General features: G+C 40.6%; 1 protein-coding gene across 1 annotated transcript; it reads right to left on the bottom strand.

The window, feature by feature from the left end:
- Positions 1 to 899: 899 nt before the first annotated feature.
- trappc11 (trafficking protein particle complex subunit 11) lies at positions 900 to 14,391 on the bottom strand. Its single transcript, XM_063498819.1, has 30 exons — positions 14,054 to 14,391; positions 13,324 to 13,552; positions 12,978 to 13,147; positions 12,810 to 12,880; positions 12,569 to 12,683; positions 12,385 to 12,484; positions 10,793 to 10,866; positions 10,596 to 10,692; positions 9,943 to 10,076; positions 9,153 to 9,294; positions 8,888 to 8,981; positions 8,270 to 8,349; positions 7,276 to 7,354; positions 7,005 to 7,059; positions 6,662 to 6,807; positions 6,276 to 6,337; positions 5,949 to 6,081; positions 5,602 to 5,732; positions 5,105 to 5,230; positions 4,832 to 5,025; positions 4,590 to 4,738; positions 4,384 to 4,505; positions 4,150 to 4,269; positions 3,968 to 4,033; positions 3,342 to 3,498; positions 3,147 to 3,258; positions 2,970 to 3,061; positions 2,659 to 2,792; positions 2,147 to 2,314; positions 900 to 2,056 (listed from the first exon to the last, which is right to left on the bottom strand). Exons 2-30 carry the CDS (start codon positions 13,525 to 13,527, stop codon positions 2,012 to 2,014), a joined length of 3,372 nt encoding a protein of 1,123 aa, XP_063354889.1. The 5' UTR covers positions 13,528 to 13,552; positions 14,054 to 14,391; the 3' UTR covers positions 900 to 2,011.
- Positions 14,392 to 14,942: the final 551 nt, after the last annotated feature.

The following is a 14,942-nucleotide window of genomic DNA, read 5'->3' as shown; positions in this document are numbered from 1 at the left end:
CACACGTTTGTAGGGCAAACTGGTGGAGTAGGGCTTAAACCACCAACCTTCCAACTGGTAGATGATCTGCTCTATCCTCTGAACTTCAGCTTCAGTGTGCGTTCTGGATCTTTACCAAACATTTTATGAGGTATAGAGATTATAGCTGCAGTTTCTATTTAAGATATTTGGTTTCTAAGACACGCATGTTATTTCATAGCATTATTACATTTATCTCTTATATTTACCACATACCACACATGAAACTAAAACACAACACCATATTTTTTTAACCTATTTAAGTTTCTCGAGTTATATGAAAACCCCAGAGAACATCTCAGAATTGTTCCTGGAAGTCCAGGAATTCTGTAAATCCAGTGTACTTTGCCCTGGAGGTCCATTTGTTAAGACATAGGGGAGTCTGATTATAATCTGCTATTCCATTAAATAATCTCCAAATTTGCATAAGACGGCTTTAGTTTTTATTTTTTCGGCTGCAGCCCTGAGTGTGTACAGGTCTAAGATCAGCTAAAGAAGAACAAAAAACAAAAACAAATCAAATATGGGCTGAGTCTACCTGCATTTGATCCAATTTATATATTAATGCCTATAATACTTAATTGTTCTTAACCCTTTAAAACCTGAACTATAAAATCACACTTTAATTTTTTGATAATGGAGTGTTTGCTGAACCTTTAGACAATATATTAAAAAATATATCAAATTTTAATCTGCATATATGAGTTTTAATTTGTATCACATTTGCTACATAAGCCATATTTTTGCAGTGTAGTCATTAAAAATGTGTCATGCACTTTATATGATTTTATGAGGTTAAAAAAAAAGTCACGCTGATGATGTAGAAGTCTCAAAAACTCACAAAAACACACACTTGGCTTTAAAGGGTTCAATTATTTCACAGCCAAAAGGTAAAAAAAATATATAATAAAATAAAATGCAAGGAATAAAGTTGCATCTAAGAATCTGTATTTATTACTGATGCTCATTCGGGAAACACAAAGGCTTCAGACACTTAATAAACTTGAGCTCCTGCTACTATTCGCACACAGAGATCTTCAAAGAATTGTATGGATATTTTCTGGAAACTTGGTTTATCAGCTGACGGTGATTTTATACCTGTTGATATTTAATCTGGAACATAACGTGCTCCAAAGCACAAGTTACCATGGCGATGTACAGCAGTAAGTAGTAAAGCAGCTTTGCAGCGCAGGGTTAGCCCCAGAGTTAACCCTGAAATCCTGCTTCATAGTACAGGCCTCAGATGCTCAGATGTGATTTTCATCACCTTCCAGGATCAAATAGGGAAATTTAGCTAGTTATGTAAATGTGTAAACCACTACAGTATGGAGTCACTTTACTTTAGCGTGGTTATAATCTGAGTGCTGACAGTACAGCTCATGTTTGGTGAGTTAACAACCTGCCATTTTTCTAAATGGCAGGTTGTTAACTCACACTTCTAGATTACAGTTTAAGAACTAAGAAGCACAAATGAGCTGGTATCTGTGTGTCTCAGACTCGGGCCCTATTGTTAGCATTACCTGATCACTTTACTAGTGCTTAAAATCCATGAACCAAAAGAAAATGGGCAATAGCGACAGATCTTTTCTATACTGTCTTTCAGTACCAACTAACCCTTTTCCCACTTCTGAACATTATGACCCTCAACTTTATCGATATAATGTAGCCATTTTTAAGTATGTACAATTGTCTCACACTTTCACGGTTGTAGACACAGCAGGTTTAGATCACTTCAGTTTAATCAAATCTTCATCACATCCTATTCATATATTAAACTTTCCTCAAATGTCCATAAAGCTCACATCAGATTCACACATGATCTTAGCTGTTAAATGATCATCGGTGCTCGATGCTTGCTGGTGTTTGGTCAACAGATGATCTAAGCAAATAGTGTCAATAATGTCAATCTCTGTGGTATCATACATCTAGAACAACCTGCAGTACACAATGCTGCTTTTTCTTTTTATTTACAAGAAACACTTTCATTTTCTCCTCAAGCTGCAGCAATGGAGGCGTCATCCAACTGTCGACCCTGAGGCTGTGGAGAAAGACAGAAACGATGCTTTAGCCCAACAAGAAAAACATCTCCACTGTTACCTTAGTGTTTATGGGTTTCTATGTGTGTTACCTTGACGAAGATTCGCTGGGGCAGGAAGCGTTTCAGAGCTTGAGTACTGAAGTTGGGGCAACGTGGCAGGCTGATGTTGAGCTGTGGTAGTGTTTGGTAACCAGCCATCAGTGGATAGTAGTTATACAGCATCTCCTGCTCTGAACTGGGGAGGATACGGAGACGCACCTACACACACACAAAAATGGATTTCTCATGTGCAGCCAAAAAATAAGGCTAGGTCAAGGCAGTCAAGATGAACCTTGAATGAGGCAATGTTTGCAAGTTAAAGTGATCCCGGACCGTCTGGTACAATCAAGCCAGAAGCCACACAGTAACTCTTTGTAAAGCTAAAATACATGTAGTTTTATATTTACAGATAGACAGAAAACACACACATGCAAGTGTCACTAAAGTGCTGCATGAAAATCTGATTTTCAGTGTTGATGAAGCACGATGACATCACCAAAACTGTCCATCAATATGACCCGTCAGCCCTTATAGCACGATTCCTACAGGTGGCGCAGCTGTACCTGTTTGAGACCAGAAAACATGAAGGCATCGGATGGTTCCACGGCCATCTCCACCTCCTGCACCAGAGCCGTTCTGTTTTCTATGTGGTAACGCACAGGAAGAGACTCCCTGACTCGCCCGAATGACGGTAAATCTATAGCCAAAAACATCAAAACACAACAATGTAACACCACCAACAGCCAACAGAGGTTAACATCTTTCACAATAGCAAATGCAAATAATGAGAACATTTCTTGAATTCTACTTAGTGTATTGGAATATTATCTGTAAAATCAGGAACACTGTGTGCATGCGATGCTTGCATACTGACCAGCGTGGATGTACAGAGGCACCATCTCCAGGACCACATGAGGCAGACTAACTATAGTCTGGATGAGAGGACTGTCTGGACTGGAGGAGTTTCTGTAAAACAGAGTTTTAGAAGTCTGTTCAAGTCCTCTGAAAACCCAGCAGCAGCATGCCACAGCCTCCATTAACGTGTATGTACCTCCTCCATGATATCAGGTACTGTCCTGTAGCCACCGTGTTATTGATGTTGGTCTGTGGCGGGCATCGGAGACAGAAACACTCACTGGCACACTCCCCTGTTTGTAGAACAACTGAACACAAACACACACTTTTTACTTTTCAGTGATAAATCTAAACACGAAATTTTAGTTAACTATTTTAAGTACTCGGGTACCTTCCTGTAACTGTGACTGAAGCTGCGGTGTGTTACTGGTCACAGTAAGAAGCTGCAGAGAAGAGGAAGTCAGGAGGAGAGGCCACGGAGATGACGACAGGATATCAGTCATTAGGAGAAAGGGAATGTCCACTGATACCCGGTCCAATGGCTCAAACTGCAGCAGCACACAGAAGCAGAGACTTACTTACTTATAATACTTTTTATTAGACTTACTATAAAAAGACTCATTATCTTACTTTAACAGGATGAAATTTATTTAATCGAATGCAACATACCAAAGCTCCTGCTTTTCTCTTTACTTGAACCTTTTTCTTACTTATTTTTTTTGTCCTTTACTTTGTACTTGGAGTGTTTGTCTGTTTCAGTAGATTTTTTCTCTACATAATTTGATTCTAATTCTAAAAGAAGCTGTCATACAAACAGGTTGTTGAGGTAGTTGTATGCTAACTTACTCTAATGTAAATGTAATCAGGCAAATCTGGATATTTCTCATTTCCCGCTTTTGTATTTTATGATATTAAGCTTATGCCCTCTACCCTTGCCCCCTTAAAGATCCCCTCACACCTCCCTGACTATTAGTAAAATCCAAGCTAAAATGAAAACAGGAAATCCTAAATACACACCTTGGTGGATACAAACTTGACCGAAACCTCAAATGGAACAAGTGTCTCTATGGTTACCGTCTCATCCTCGAGAAGAAGAGGAAAAAAAGAGGTGTAAACCAGAAAAGTAAAACAAATGTTAACATCTGGTTATCACTGAGCCGTCTGTTAGCTGTATTGTGCGGGTCAGATGAGCTTTCTACCTTGTGACACTTGCACATAATCTGTCGTCCTTCTACTGTGGTGTCGATGCCGTAGGCCACGTGGAACAAGAAGACCCTGGGTCCGGTTGATACACACTTGACATACACGCGTTTCTCCAACTAGAGGCAAACATACAGCTCACAAACTCAAATTTCTTCTTTTGCTGTGAAGAACCTGACAATGTTAGTGTTTTGCGTGGTATGCTGAATTAACATTTTTTTTGTGAGAGTCACCTTTTCGCCCGGTTTCAGCTCTCCGAGAGGCACATCGGGGAGCAAAGAAGGTGCGCTGTCATCACAAACCTTTGATCCGTCAAGTGTCACGTGAGTGGTCTGGCCTAGATTGGCATCCTGACCTGAACATGCAAACCAGGATAAACGCTAAATTAGCATTCGTATGCTGCTGCATGTTATTGAAAATGATTACAGTACTGATGTACCTGGTTTGAGGCCAGCAGTTAATTTAACATCTTTAGCCATGGCCTCCTCCTGTGATTGGACAGTGAGCTTGATGCAGTACATTTCATTGGTGAGTGCAGGAGGCTGGTGGCTCAGCTGAACAGAGATCTTTGGGACTCTGGAGATGATCCTAAACACAAGAACCATTTCTGCTGATTCGATCCCAGCATGGACACTGACACTGTTCAAACTGATGGGTTGGTAATCGCTTTTTCTGACTCACATGGTGCTGTGCTGCATGGTCAAGCTGTCCCAGTCCAGCTCCTGACGTGCTTCGATGTTACGGCCCCAACGCCGTGAACACCTGCTGGCCTGCAAGGCTTCATGTGCAGACGCAGCGTCTCCACCTGCTCCTCTCCAGCTCACAAACACACAGCGACCACTGTCGCCACCCAACATCACCTCGATACCCGTCATCTATAATAACACACATATTAATCACTGTTTCTATCCATGTCTCTCTCTCTCGCAATCACAAACAAAAAATTCTCCTTACCTCTATCTTCTTACCAACATCTTCAGTTTTTGCCACAAAGCTGAAATTGTAGCATGTGGTTTTTCCTGGTAACAGACTCATGGCCTCCTGGCCTGACCACTCTGCCACACACCACTGGTTATACTCCTAATAAACAAAAACACCTTTATTCGTCACATACAATACCCCATGAGTGTTTTACGGCTGAGGGATAGAAAGCTAAGCTACTGCAGCATAACCATGAAAAACAGTGAAAGTAAGGTTGATGTTATTTTCAGTCACAGCTGTCTGCACTAAAACGAGGTGAACATGAACGAGTCTGGGTTTTATTACTGCAGAGGTTTTTTAACTAACCATGGTGACCATGCAACATAGATGGTGATAATTACAGACTCAAGTGGATACATGAAATAAACACAAGACTAAATGTGTTCAGTTTGTGTGGACTGAGAGCACACCAGCTCACGTGAAGCTGCTTTTGTGGGACGTTGTACAGACAAAGCGCTCCAAGCTGGTACCTGGTTACTGAGGCTGACAGCTAGCTTGCTGAAAGACACAGGATGAGGGCAGTCAGCTCGGAGGAAGACCTGCAGTTGGACAGGCTGGTCCACATGGAAACTGGGGGACTGGAATTTGGCTTTACACTGGACTGGCGTAAGAAAAAAAGGACAGCTATTATAACCCATTTATAAAGAGATATAGAAGAATGCTGCATCAACTTATTACTTAAGAAGGATCTCCTTTTATACTAAACTCTTTCTAAACCCAGTATCATTCGTCAGCATGCACCTTTTCTTCCTGCCATGTACACGATAAAAGAGGAGAACTAAAACCCCTTTTCTGACCGAATCGTGTGTTTACTAACTGAATGGGATGTAGTCTTGCACTTCTATAGTTAGTTCATTCGATCCAGCCAAAGCCATGCGGTCATTCCACAAAGACCTGGCAGCAGTGACAGAAGACGGATCACACTCCGGCTCAGCATCTGGGACCTCGTTCTGGAAACAAGAGGACAATTAAAATACGTGGATGCATCAATTTTGATTTAACCTCTGCTTAGCTATTCTGAGCTTAACAACACAGCTACAAACTGCAGCTTTTAAGCATTTAATTCCTACGAAACACACTACAATTATATTAATGTTTGAAATCCACAACATGATTATTAGATTCGTGGAATCCTTCAGCTCACCATGAGGACTTTGATGAGATTCTTCTCAATCCTTGACTTTTGCTCCTCCTTTAGGGTGGAAGCTAAAAGACAAGATCAGAGTGAATCTTCTGATCTGATATTATTCAGTTTTCCACTCAAACGTCATGTTTAATATTTTAAACATCCTTGGACAGTTGCAACAAATTTCTCAGATTTACCACATGCAAGTAATAAGAATGTTCTGAGCTGCTAAACAAAAGAAGAAAAGGTGTCAGCAGCAGTTTCTAATACTACTCCACAGATTAAATGATTATGTTTTACAGGATTATTTGGCATCTTTTGTTCTTTAACTATTCCTGATGTTTTGTCGTAGGGTTTTCAGTTTTCAGTTCCGTCTTTTTCGCACGTGTAAAATTAATTCTCACCTCTGCCCAGCAGCTCCATACAGTAGATAACGTAGTCCTTAATACTAGCCATCAGATAAGCACAGCGTAGAGCTGTGGTCAATATGGCTGTCAGGAGACCCCACCATCGCTCTGTGCGATAGTCACACATCACATAGTCCAACAGCCTGATAAGAAAACACACAAATGAATACACACGATTCTTCACACACCCTGCTTTCTAAGATTGAGAGGTAAAAAGTTCTGTTCACTTTCCCCTCAAGTGTGATGAATTTGTAAGATTCTGGGTGTGATGTGTCCTGCTCTCAGCTTCTATATCAAAATAAAAGTGGGATGTAACTTGGAAAAGCTGTGTCTCACTTACTTCAGCGCCTTGGTGTAGTCTTTTGCATGGTAGTATTCCTCTCCCATCTGCACCACTACAAAAGATACACACAGTGAGACGAGGTGAAACGACACAACAGAGCGCAAATAAAAAAACCTGTAACACAACAGCTGCGAACTGCAACGTGGTGATATTAAAAAAATCACCACAGTGTCGATGTTCTTTATAAACTACGGGGATAACTAAGGATTAGAACATGTCCACCTGTAAGAAGGTAACCCAGTGACTATAAAATGCTAATCATACGCACTGAGGTGGCTCTTCATTCGAGGACACTTGTACTTCTTAAACTGGGCGACAGCGTTGCTGAGAAGTGCTATTATCAGCTCCTGCAGGGGCAGAGACACCAGAGGTATCGTGTTTAATTCAACCTGACAGGAACTAGAAGAAGTAAACACAATTATGAGAATGACACAACAAAGAATCAAAACTTCAAAGCTGAATGTTCATGTCTGTGTGTAAAGCATTTTCTGCTCTAGCTGGGATAATGCGTCATATGCAGAGCAGCCTCTCATTTTCTCTGTACAAACAGGACCTCAGCATATGATGTGCCAACACATTTAGATTCCCGCAACACAAAAACACACAATTCCTACATTTTTCTTGCTGTATTTAAGAATTCTATACCTTTGAGTATCTTCAATAGTACCAAGAAAAGCTACTGTTGTAGAAAGTACTGAACACAAACAAATCACAGATCTTTATAGGGATTGGCGTTTTGAAAAACTCAATAATCGAACCCAAAGTGCGCTTCAACTGATTTTTAGATGACCAACTGTACCTTTAGGTAACATTTTCTCATGGATTAAGCACTTTTTCCACTAATGTCTGAACCTTTTAAAAGGCTGCACACTGACTTCTGTGGGCATGTGAAGGATGCACGATGAAAGGATGTCAGCGTCTCCCTTTTAACGAGCAACATCATCTTATCACTAACATAAACAAATGATTAGCTCCCAGAACAACAAACTCTAAATTTTAAGCTACTTCACAAACCAAGCTGGTCATTTTCAAATGATTTTATCAGCTACCACTACTAAACATCACTGGCTCCATACAGTGTGGTTAAGTTACAGATAGTTGGCTAGCTTTCCAAACCGCTTCATCTATCAAACTAACTGGCATGTTAAAAATAGACTAGTTTAACTTCATATGTAAGGCTGAGGGTGTGTGTCATTAATAACAATTAATTTTTTTTAAAATAAGCAGGACTAAAGCAGTAAAATATTGCTGTGTGCTCTTACAGAATGTGGTACATCTCTCTCTTTAATCTGCAGAGCTAGAATCCCCGTCTTCTCTTTTTCAGCATCTGGAGGATCAATACCTGGAAGTGAAGAAATACAGACATAATTACTGAACAAACTCTTGATATTAGGGTTCATTTTGGAAGGTTTAAATTAGAAGTAGTGGTACACGCAGCATCAGACAGCAGAAGGATCCTCTCATAAGCTTTCTAAAGGCACGTTGGATGTGTTACACGTGTCCAAAATAAAATATTTCAATAAAATATTTAGACAAGATCACTCAGGACCTAACAGCTAATTAAAGTGTGTTTGTTACTTCAGAGAAGCCAGCTGTCCTTTTAAAGCAACAATCTAACAACAGTTAGTCTGTTTACTGTTGACCTTTACCATAGGGGTGTGTACACGTGTCCTCACAACAAGATAAAGGAAACGTAAACAAAATATGGCCAAATTTAGAAACTCAAAACAGCTTAATCATGTACTGTCAAGTCTCAGCTAGAGTACATAATATTGCACAAGCACTGTTGTGCGAATTTGTGAATGAAGCAGTAATGAACATTAACACAGTGTCTGAAACCAGCAGTGTTATGTATTCCATGTCTGTATCTGTCAACATACTCTGTTGTCCCTGTCTCCAAGGTCTCTGGCCATAGAAATCCAGTCCTGCGCCTTGGGTGTCCAGAGGGTCGGGGGAGGGGTAACTTGCACCAGCCTGGAACAACCGACCAACAAAACTATTAAGCTGTGTTTTATATGTAATATGATAATTAGAAACCTCCTAAAAGAAGTTACGATTCAGTTGCATTTTAAAGCGGCGAGTTCATGCTATCTTTGGTGTTGCTGGTACATTGAGGCATAGTTACAGTAGAAGTACCACCATCACCTGACAGAGCTGCTGTGCCAGCTGCTTCCTGTCCTGACTGTAGCACGCAGCCTGCTGGTAGTAAAATCCAGGGTTCTGGGTCTGGATTGCAGTCAGTCCCAACTTTATAGCTTCATCAAACAGTTCCCCAAATGACTGGAACCTGAATGGGGCAAAGTCGAACAGTCAGACAACAATCTGCAGACATGCTGTATGGATAGTCACCTTTCTCACTCACTATGTGTTAATAGACCTCTCTGCATCGAATCATATCTGTTATTAATCTGTCTCTCTTCCACAGCATGTCTTTATCCTGTCTTCCTTCTCTCACCCCAACCGGTCGCAGCAGATGGCCCCGCCCCTCCCTGAGCCTGGTTCTGCTGGAGGTTTCTTCCTGTTAAAAGGGAGTTTTTCCTTCCCACCGTCGCCAAAGTGCTTGCTCATAGGGGGTCATATGATTGTTGGGTTTTTCTCTGTATTTATTATTGTGCGATCTACTGTACAATATAAAGCGCCTTGAGGCGACTTTTGTTGTGATTTGGCGCTATATAAATAAAATTGAATTGAATACGCATTATAAATAAACATGAGTCCTTTGTATAATTTACTGCCTTCATGTACATTCATTAGAGGACAAGTGTGGGGCCTTTTCACTGTGGAGTTTGCATGTTCACCATTGTGAATTAACATATTTTTATTATAAGGTTTAATCACTTCATCTTGTTCCATACAGAGGGTGATGGACATGTATTCATGACTATCGGCCACATGTGTGATTTCTGTGTGTTCATATCCAATGAGCATATCTCACTGTTTAGACATCCACGCAGAGTGCTCAAAGGCTAGTTCAGCGCTGCCGATCTTCTTCTTACACAGGTCGATGTGCTTTCGGAATTGGGCTATAGCATCTAGAGGAGTGTTATGCTGGAAACACAGGCGGCAGATCTACAGACACCGAGAATAGGAGAGAAACATAAAGGGAGAAGTGTCACAAAAGGTACAGTTTAGTTTATAGTATAGTTGGGAGTGTGTTTACCAGGACTGTTTGATGATTCATTACTTGTTGTTGGCTTTTTATGCTTTTTCTGGCCCCTGTTCTATTACTTGGCACACAGGTTGTTTTTGTGGCAAGCTCTGATCTCCTTTTTGGATTTACACCAACTCCGCTAACTTGAACTGCAACCATGACAGTAGCTGACATTAACTGCTACCTGGAGGGCCAGACACGTCACCACGTGGAGAACAAATTCACACAGCCAAGAGCGTGTATTTGTAGTTCACTCACAGAAGACACTGCTGATTAAAATGCTCAAGTTGTTTGTCACAAACGACTAGGTAAATACACGCGTGTGTACAGACATCCCTACTAATGTTGAGTAATTTAAAGACATGAATATGACAAAAAGTCAGATCCATTGCTGTTTATCTGAAGAACAGTTACACAAAGGACAAGCACGACTGTACCTTGTAGTTGATGAATCCAGCCATAGTTTTGATCTCCAACATGTTGGTCTCATGTGCTCGGAGCTCGTGCACAAGACTGTAGGCAGTTCTGTAATACCTACAGACACAAACATACAAGATAAACTGATCAGCTATTATTTAGGACGTTGACTATAGGGCTGTTAGCACCTATTGTGAATCTCAGGACACACACTTACTTGAGAGCATTTTGGGTGTCCTGCTTCAGTTCACTGAAGAAAGCGATTTTAAACTGATGCCTGACAAACAGCAGCTGGGAACAAAGAAGAGAGATTAGAAAGCTGTTCAAACGCAATGACTTCTTACACTGTGTTTGCCTTTCATCTCTTAGCAGCTTTCTAAACTGTTCTATTACTGGATTCATTTGAAAAAAAAAAAATACTGAAATGACCTTAGATTAGGTTTAGAATAAATTTCAGTTCAGCAGATTATTTTTCATTCTACAATAATCTGTTAGAGACCCGTAACCTCATGTGTGACACCTCTGTCTCAAAGTCGCTTCAATGGATCACCCAGTCAAAGTGACAAAAAAATAAGACAAGATAATAGATAATAAGACATGCATCTCTGTATTGTGAAATGTCACAGGTGTGAAAATGTACTCTGAGCCCAAGTATTACTAGTTAAGGTGCACCACTCTGAGAACTATTAGCTGGACAAAGTTTGGGGTCTTATTTTGATAATCTTTTGAGCCAGGAAAGTTTTGTCACATGATAGCAGTAGTTCTCCTACAATCGAGACACCAGGGGTGTGCTAGGAATCAAACTCAAAACAGCTTTCTTTGTGTTAACTGGCTCAACAAAACCTTAAACCCTGGTCAGATACCAACTTTCTTTGTGAACTCAGGCTTTTTGCTTTAGGCTTTGCATGCTCACACAAAGGAGCGTTTAATGAATCAATAAAGCTCTTCTTTAATCATTAGTTAATATGGATTAAACAAGTGCTGCCTACTTCATTCAGTAAAAACAAAAAAAGGCAAGAGTGCTGCTCCAAATGAAGCAACAGAGCAATGCTGGTAAGAGTAAACTGAACACATGATACTCAAGAAGTGGATTCAGTCTGATACTGTCACATAATATATGAGGGGGTCGAAATAACTTCAGTAACCGGCCAATTGATTGATTGATTGATTGATTGATTGATTGAAATCATGAATGAATTTTCTAACCTGTGCCCTTTTCACTGTTATTCCAACAGTGTAAGGCATACTTGCACTGTCAGGAAATGCAAAAAAAAGCTAGCTGAGTGCAGGCAGCACCACAGCATAGGCCATAGAAGACAACAGGAAAAGCCAGTATTCCACACTCAGCATGTTAACTGGTTTCTAAATGGTCTGTCTACAACCTCTGATTGTAGAGTTACAATTTTCAAATAGTGCTGGCCTGATGATCAAATGCAATGCTTGCTCAATTAGCCACATGACATGCTGCCAACCACAGAATATTTGGTGTGATGTTCTCCTTCCTAACTGAGACAATTTAATGTTAGCAGAAGAGGAACTAATGACAGAAAAATGGATGTGCATAGAAGAGGGCAGTAACAATATCGTAGAGTCATCACAGCTTGACTGATTTATTTAAAAGGTATAATTTCTGCATACATCCTGTTTGTGCAATTTCTGCTGTGCACTGAGCATTTTGATAGATTCACATTGTTTGCATAGCACCTACAACTGCTGTGTAATAAACAAATGAAAAGATCAGAAACAGCACGAGACCTTTCATGTATCCATTCACTGTTCATGGAGGAACATGGAGAAACATATTCATACCTGGTGGGTTGTCTTGTTGAGGAACTCTTTGTGAGATTTGACACGCCGAATCTCAGTGTAATAGTAGGTCTGAGCATGTTCGTAGAACGCGTTCTCCAACCTTTAGAATCACACCAAAAAAATACTCAGTGAAAACACGGACTTCACTTTAAATAAGGTCACCGGCTCAGTCAGTTGTAGGTACCTTATAATGTAGCCCACTAAGTGGTCAGTGTGAGGGAGAACAAAGAGGCTCTTGCCAGACAGATCACAGGCATGACAGAGAGCTTGTGCCCTCTCTGATGCTACCAGGTCCTCTCCTGTGAAACAAAGATAACAGATGATAGGCGTCAGCATGGTCTACAGATTTTTTTTTTTTTTTTGCATGACTGTGAAATAAAAAAAGCTGCCATGAGCACATATTGTTATTTTGTAGAAGGCTCTACCTGGAGGCAGAGGAGTTTTCTTCTGGATTAAAACCACAGCCACTTTGGTGTTTCTACCCTGAAGACTGGTCCTAAAGGTAGACAAATGCCACACAACAGAAAAAACTCACTACACATTTCCGAGAAAACCCCCCCCCAAAGGCATTTCACAAATTTCATTTCACCCACCTAACAATCTCCACTTTAGTTGCACATTCAGACTGTTTCTCTTTCCACTGTGGGTCATCCCAGTCCAATTCATAGAACAGAACTACAAGAGCAGGTACCAGGTTTAAATGTTTGTTCATCCAGCCGGTTTTCAGGATGCCTTTAGGGATGTACCACTCATATGATGTTCGCTAGGCACAGAGCAGAAAACAGTATTGTTGATAGCGGTTAGTGTTTTCCTACATTTTAGGAGTGATGCTGTTATTTGCAAGTGTGAAAATGACATTCCAGTAATAGTTTGAGTTTTACTGGGATATAATTTAGTGTAAATTTCAACTTGTCAAAGATTTCTCAAGCTGCAGCTCACCTTAGTGCGACATTTTGGGTACTCGTGGTCTCCTGGTAGCACTTTGAAAGAGATAGGGACTCTGTCAGCACGACGATTGGCACAGAAGGCATCCCAAATGGCCCGGTGCACAGCATTGTATACCACATCCAGGCCAGTCAAAGCCACAAATGCCATGGGCCGGCAACATAGCTCCGGAGGAAGCTCCCACTGGGACCCTGCCATCCTGATGGTTCAACAATAGATACACCTACACAAAAAAAGGCAATATCACTGCAGCAGCATCAGATACCCCCATACATCAAGCCTACAGTTGAATCAATAATGGTTAATTATTTTCAATCAATACTCTGCCGTGTTTCAACAGTTTGGTGATGGAAAAAGAATGAATGTATGTAAAATATATTTTGCGCAATCACAACGAAATTCAAGAGGAACCACTGAAGATGAACGCAGGGACGTCTGACCCGGCAGAGTTGGGACAAGCAGCTGAGTATAACAAGTATTTACAGTATATGAAACAAAGCTCCACACTTTTGAAGGAAGAAAGTAAACAGACAGGTCTCCCATTTATACAAAAATAGGTTAAATGCGGACAGCACTGTATACATTCTGACGGCCAGAAAAATACAATACAAATACAGACGCCTTAAGACAGAAGCGGAACTGAAACATGATTCGGCTAACGTTAGTGACACTGCATTTAGCGTCCGTAATAAAACACATACAGAATCACGAAACGACAACATACCTCAGTGCATCACTTCAAATGAATTTGTTAGGGGCTGAGCTCAGCAAGCTTGGTTAAGTTAGCTAACTGTACTTTATGTACTGTTAGCAGATCACTAGCGTTATCTTACAAGGTTAACGCTTAGCATTAGCTAGCCAATGGGCGAGGTTGCAAATGTACCTAGTACACATACACCAGGTTTAGTTCCACACTGCGTGACTTCTTTCTAGCTAAATTCTACCTCCGGTCACCACAAGAACACGATGTGTCAACCTCGAAAAGCTAGAAAATGACAGCTACTCTAGAAGCGATTGCTGAAGGAATAACAAACTCCAGCTAGTTAGCGGTCTAGCAGAAGTTCAATATCACTTCCGGTGCGACTTTTCAAAATTAAAGTGCCGTTGAGTACCAGTTTTTTGTGGTTTGTTCTGTCAGGTGACGTTTTTTTGTTTGTTTTACAAGAAAGGGAAATGAGAAAAAATAATATAAGGATACCAATCATGGCTCTTCACAAAACCTATACAAAGAAATCTGCTCAATGTCATATTAGAAAATTATGTTTTAGACATGATACACTGAAGAAAATGAACGACTTTGATTATTTGAATTATATTTTATATAATAACAGTATATTATTTTCATGCCTTCTTCCTTTAATAGTTGCCACAGTGGATTATCTTCCTCCATCTCACTCTTTCTCTTGCATTCATCCATAAACATTCTCTGCAGCGTTCCTCTTTTACTCCTGTTTGGCAGCTCCAACCTTTGCCCAACATATCCACTATCTCTGCTCCATACATGTCCCAAACATCTCAGCCTTGCTTCCCTAACATTGCCTCCAAACCACCCAAACCTGAGCTGTCTGACTGATATAATAAAAAAAGTCTCACCATCTTCAAGCATCACCCCC

The sequence above is a fragment of the Pelmatolapia mariae genome, linkage group LG2, assembly GCF_036321145.2.
Source record: "Pelmatolapia mariae isolate MD_Pm_ZW linkage group LG2, Pm_UMD_F_2, whole genome shotgun sequence".
Lineage (NCBI taxonomy): Eukaryota > Metazoa > Chordata > Actinopteri > Cichliformes > Cichlidae > Pelmatolapia > Pelmatolapia mariae.
Note: the sequence above shows the minus strand (reverse complement) of the source record. Positions and strands in the feature narration are given on the sequence as shown.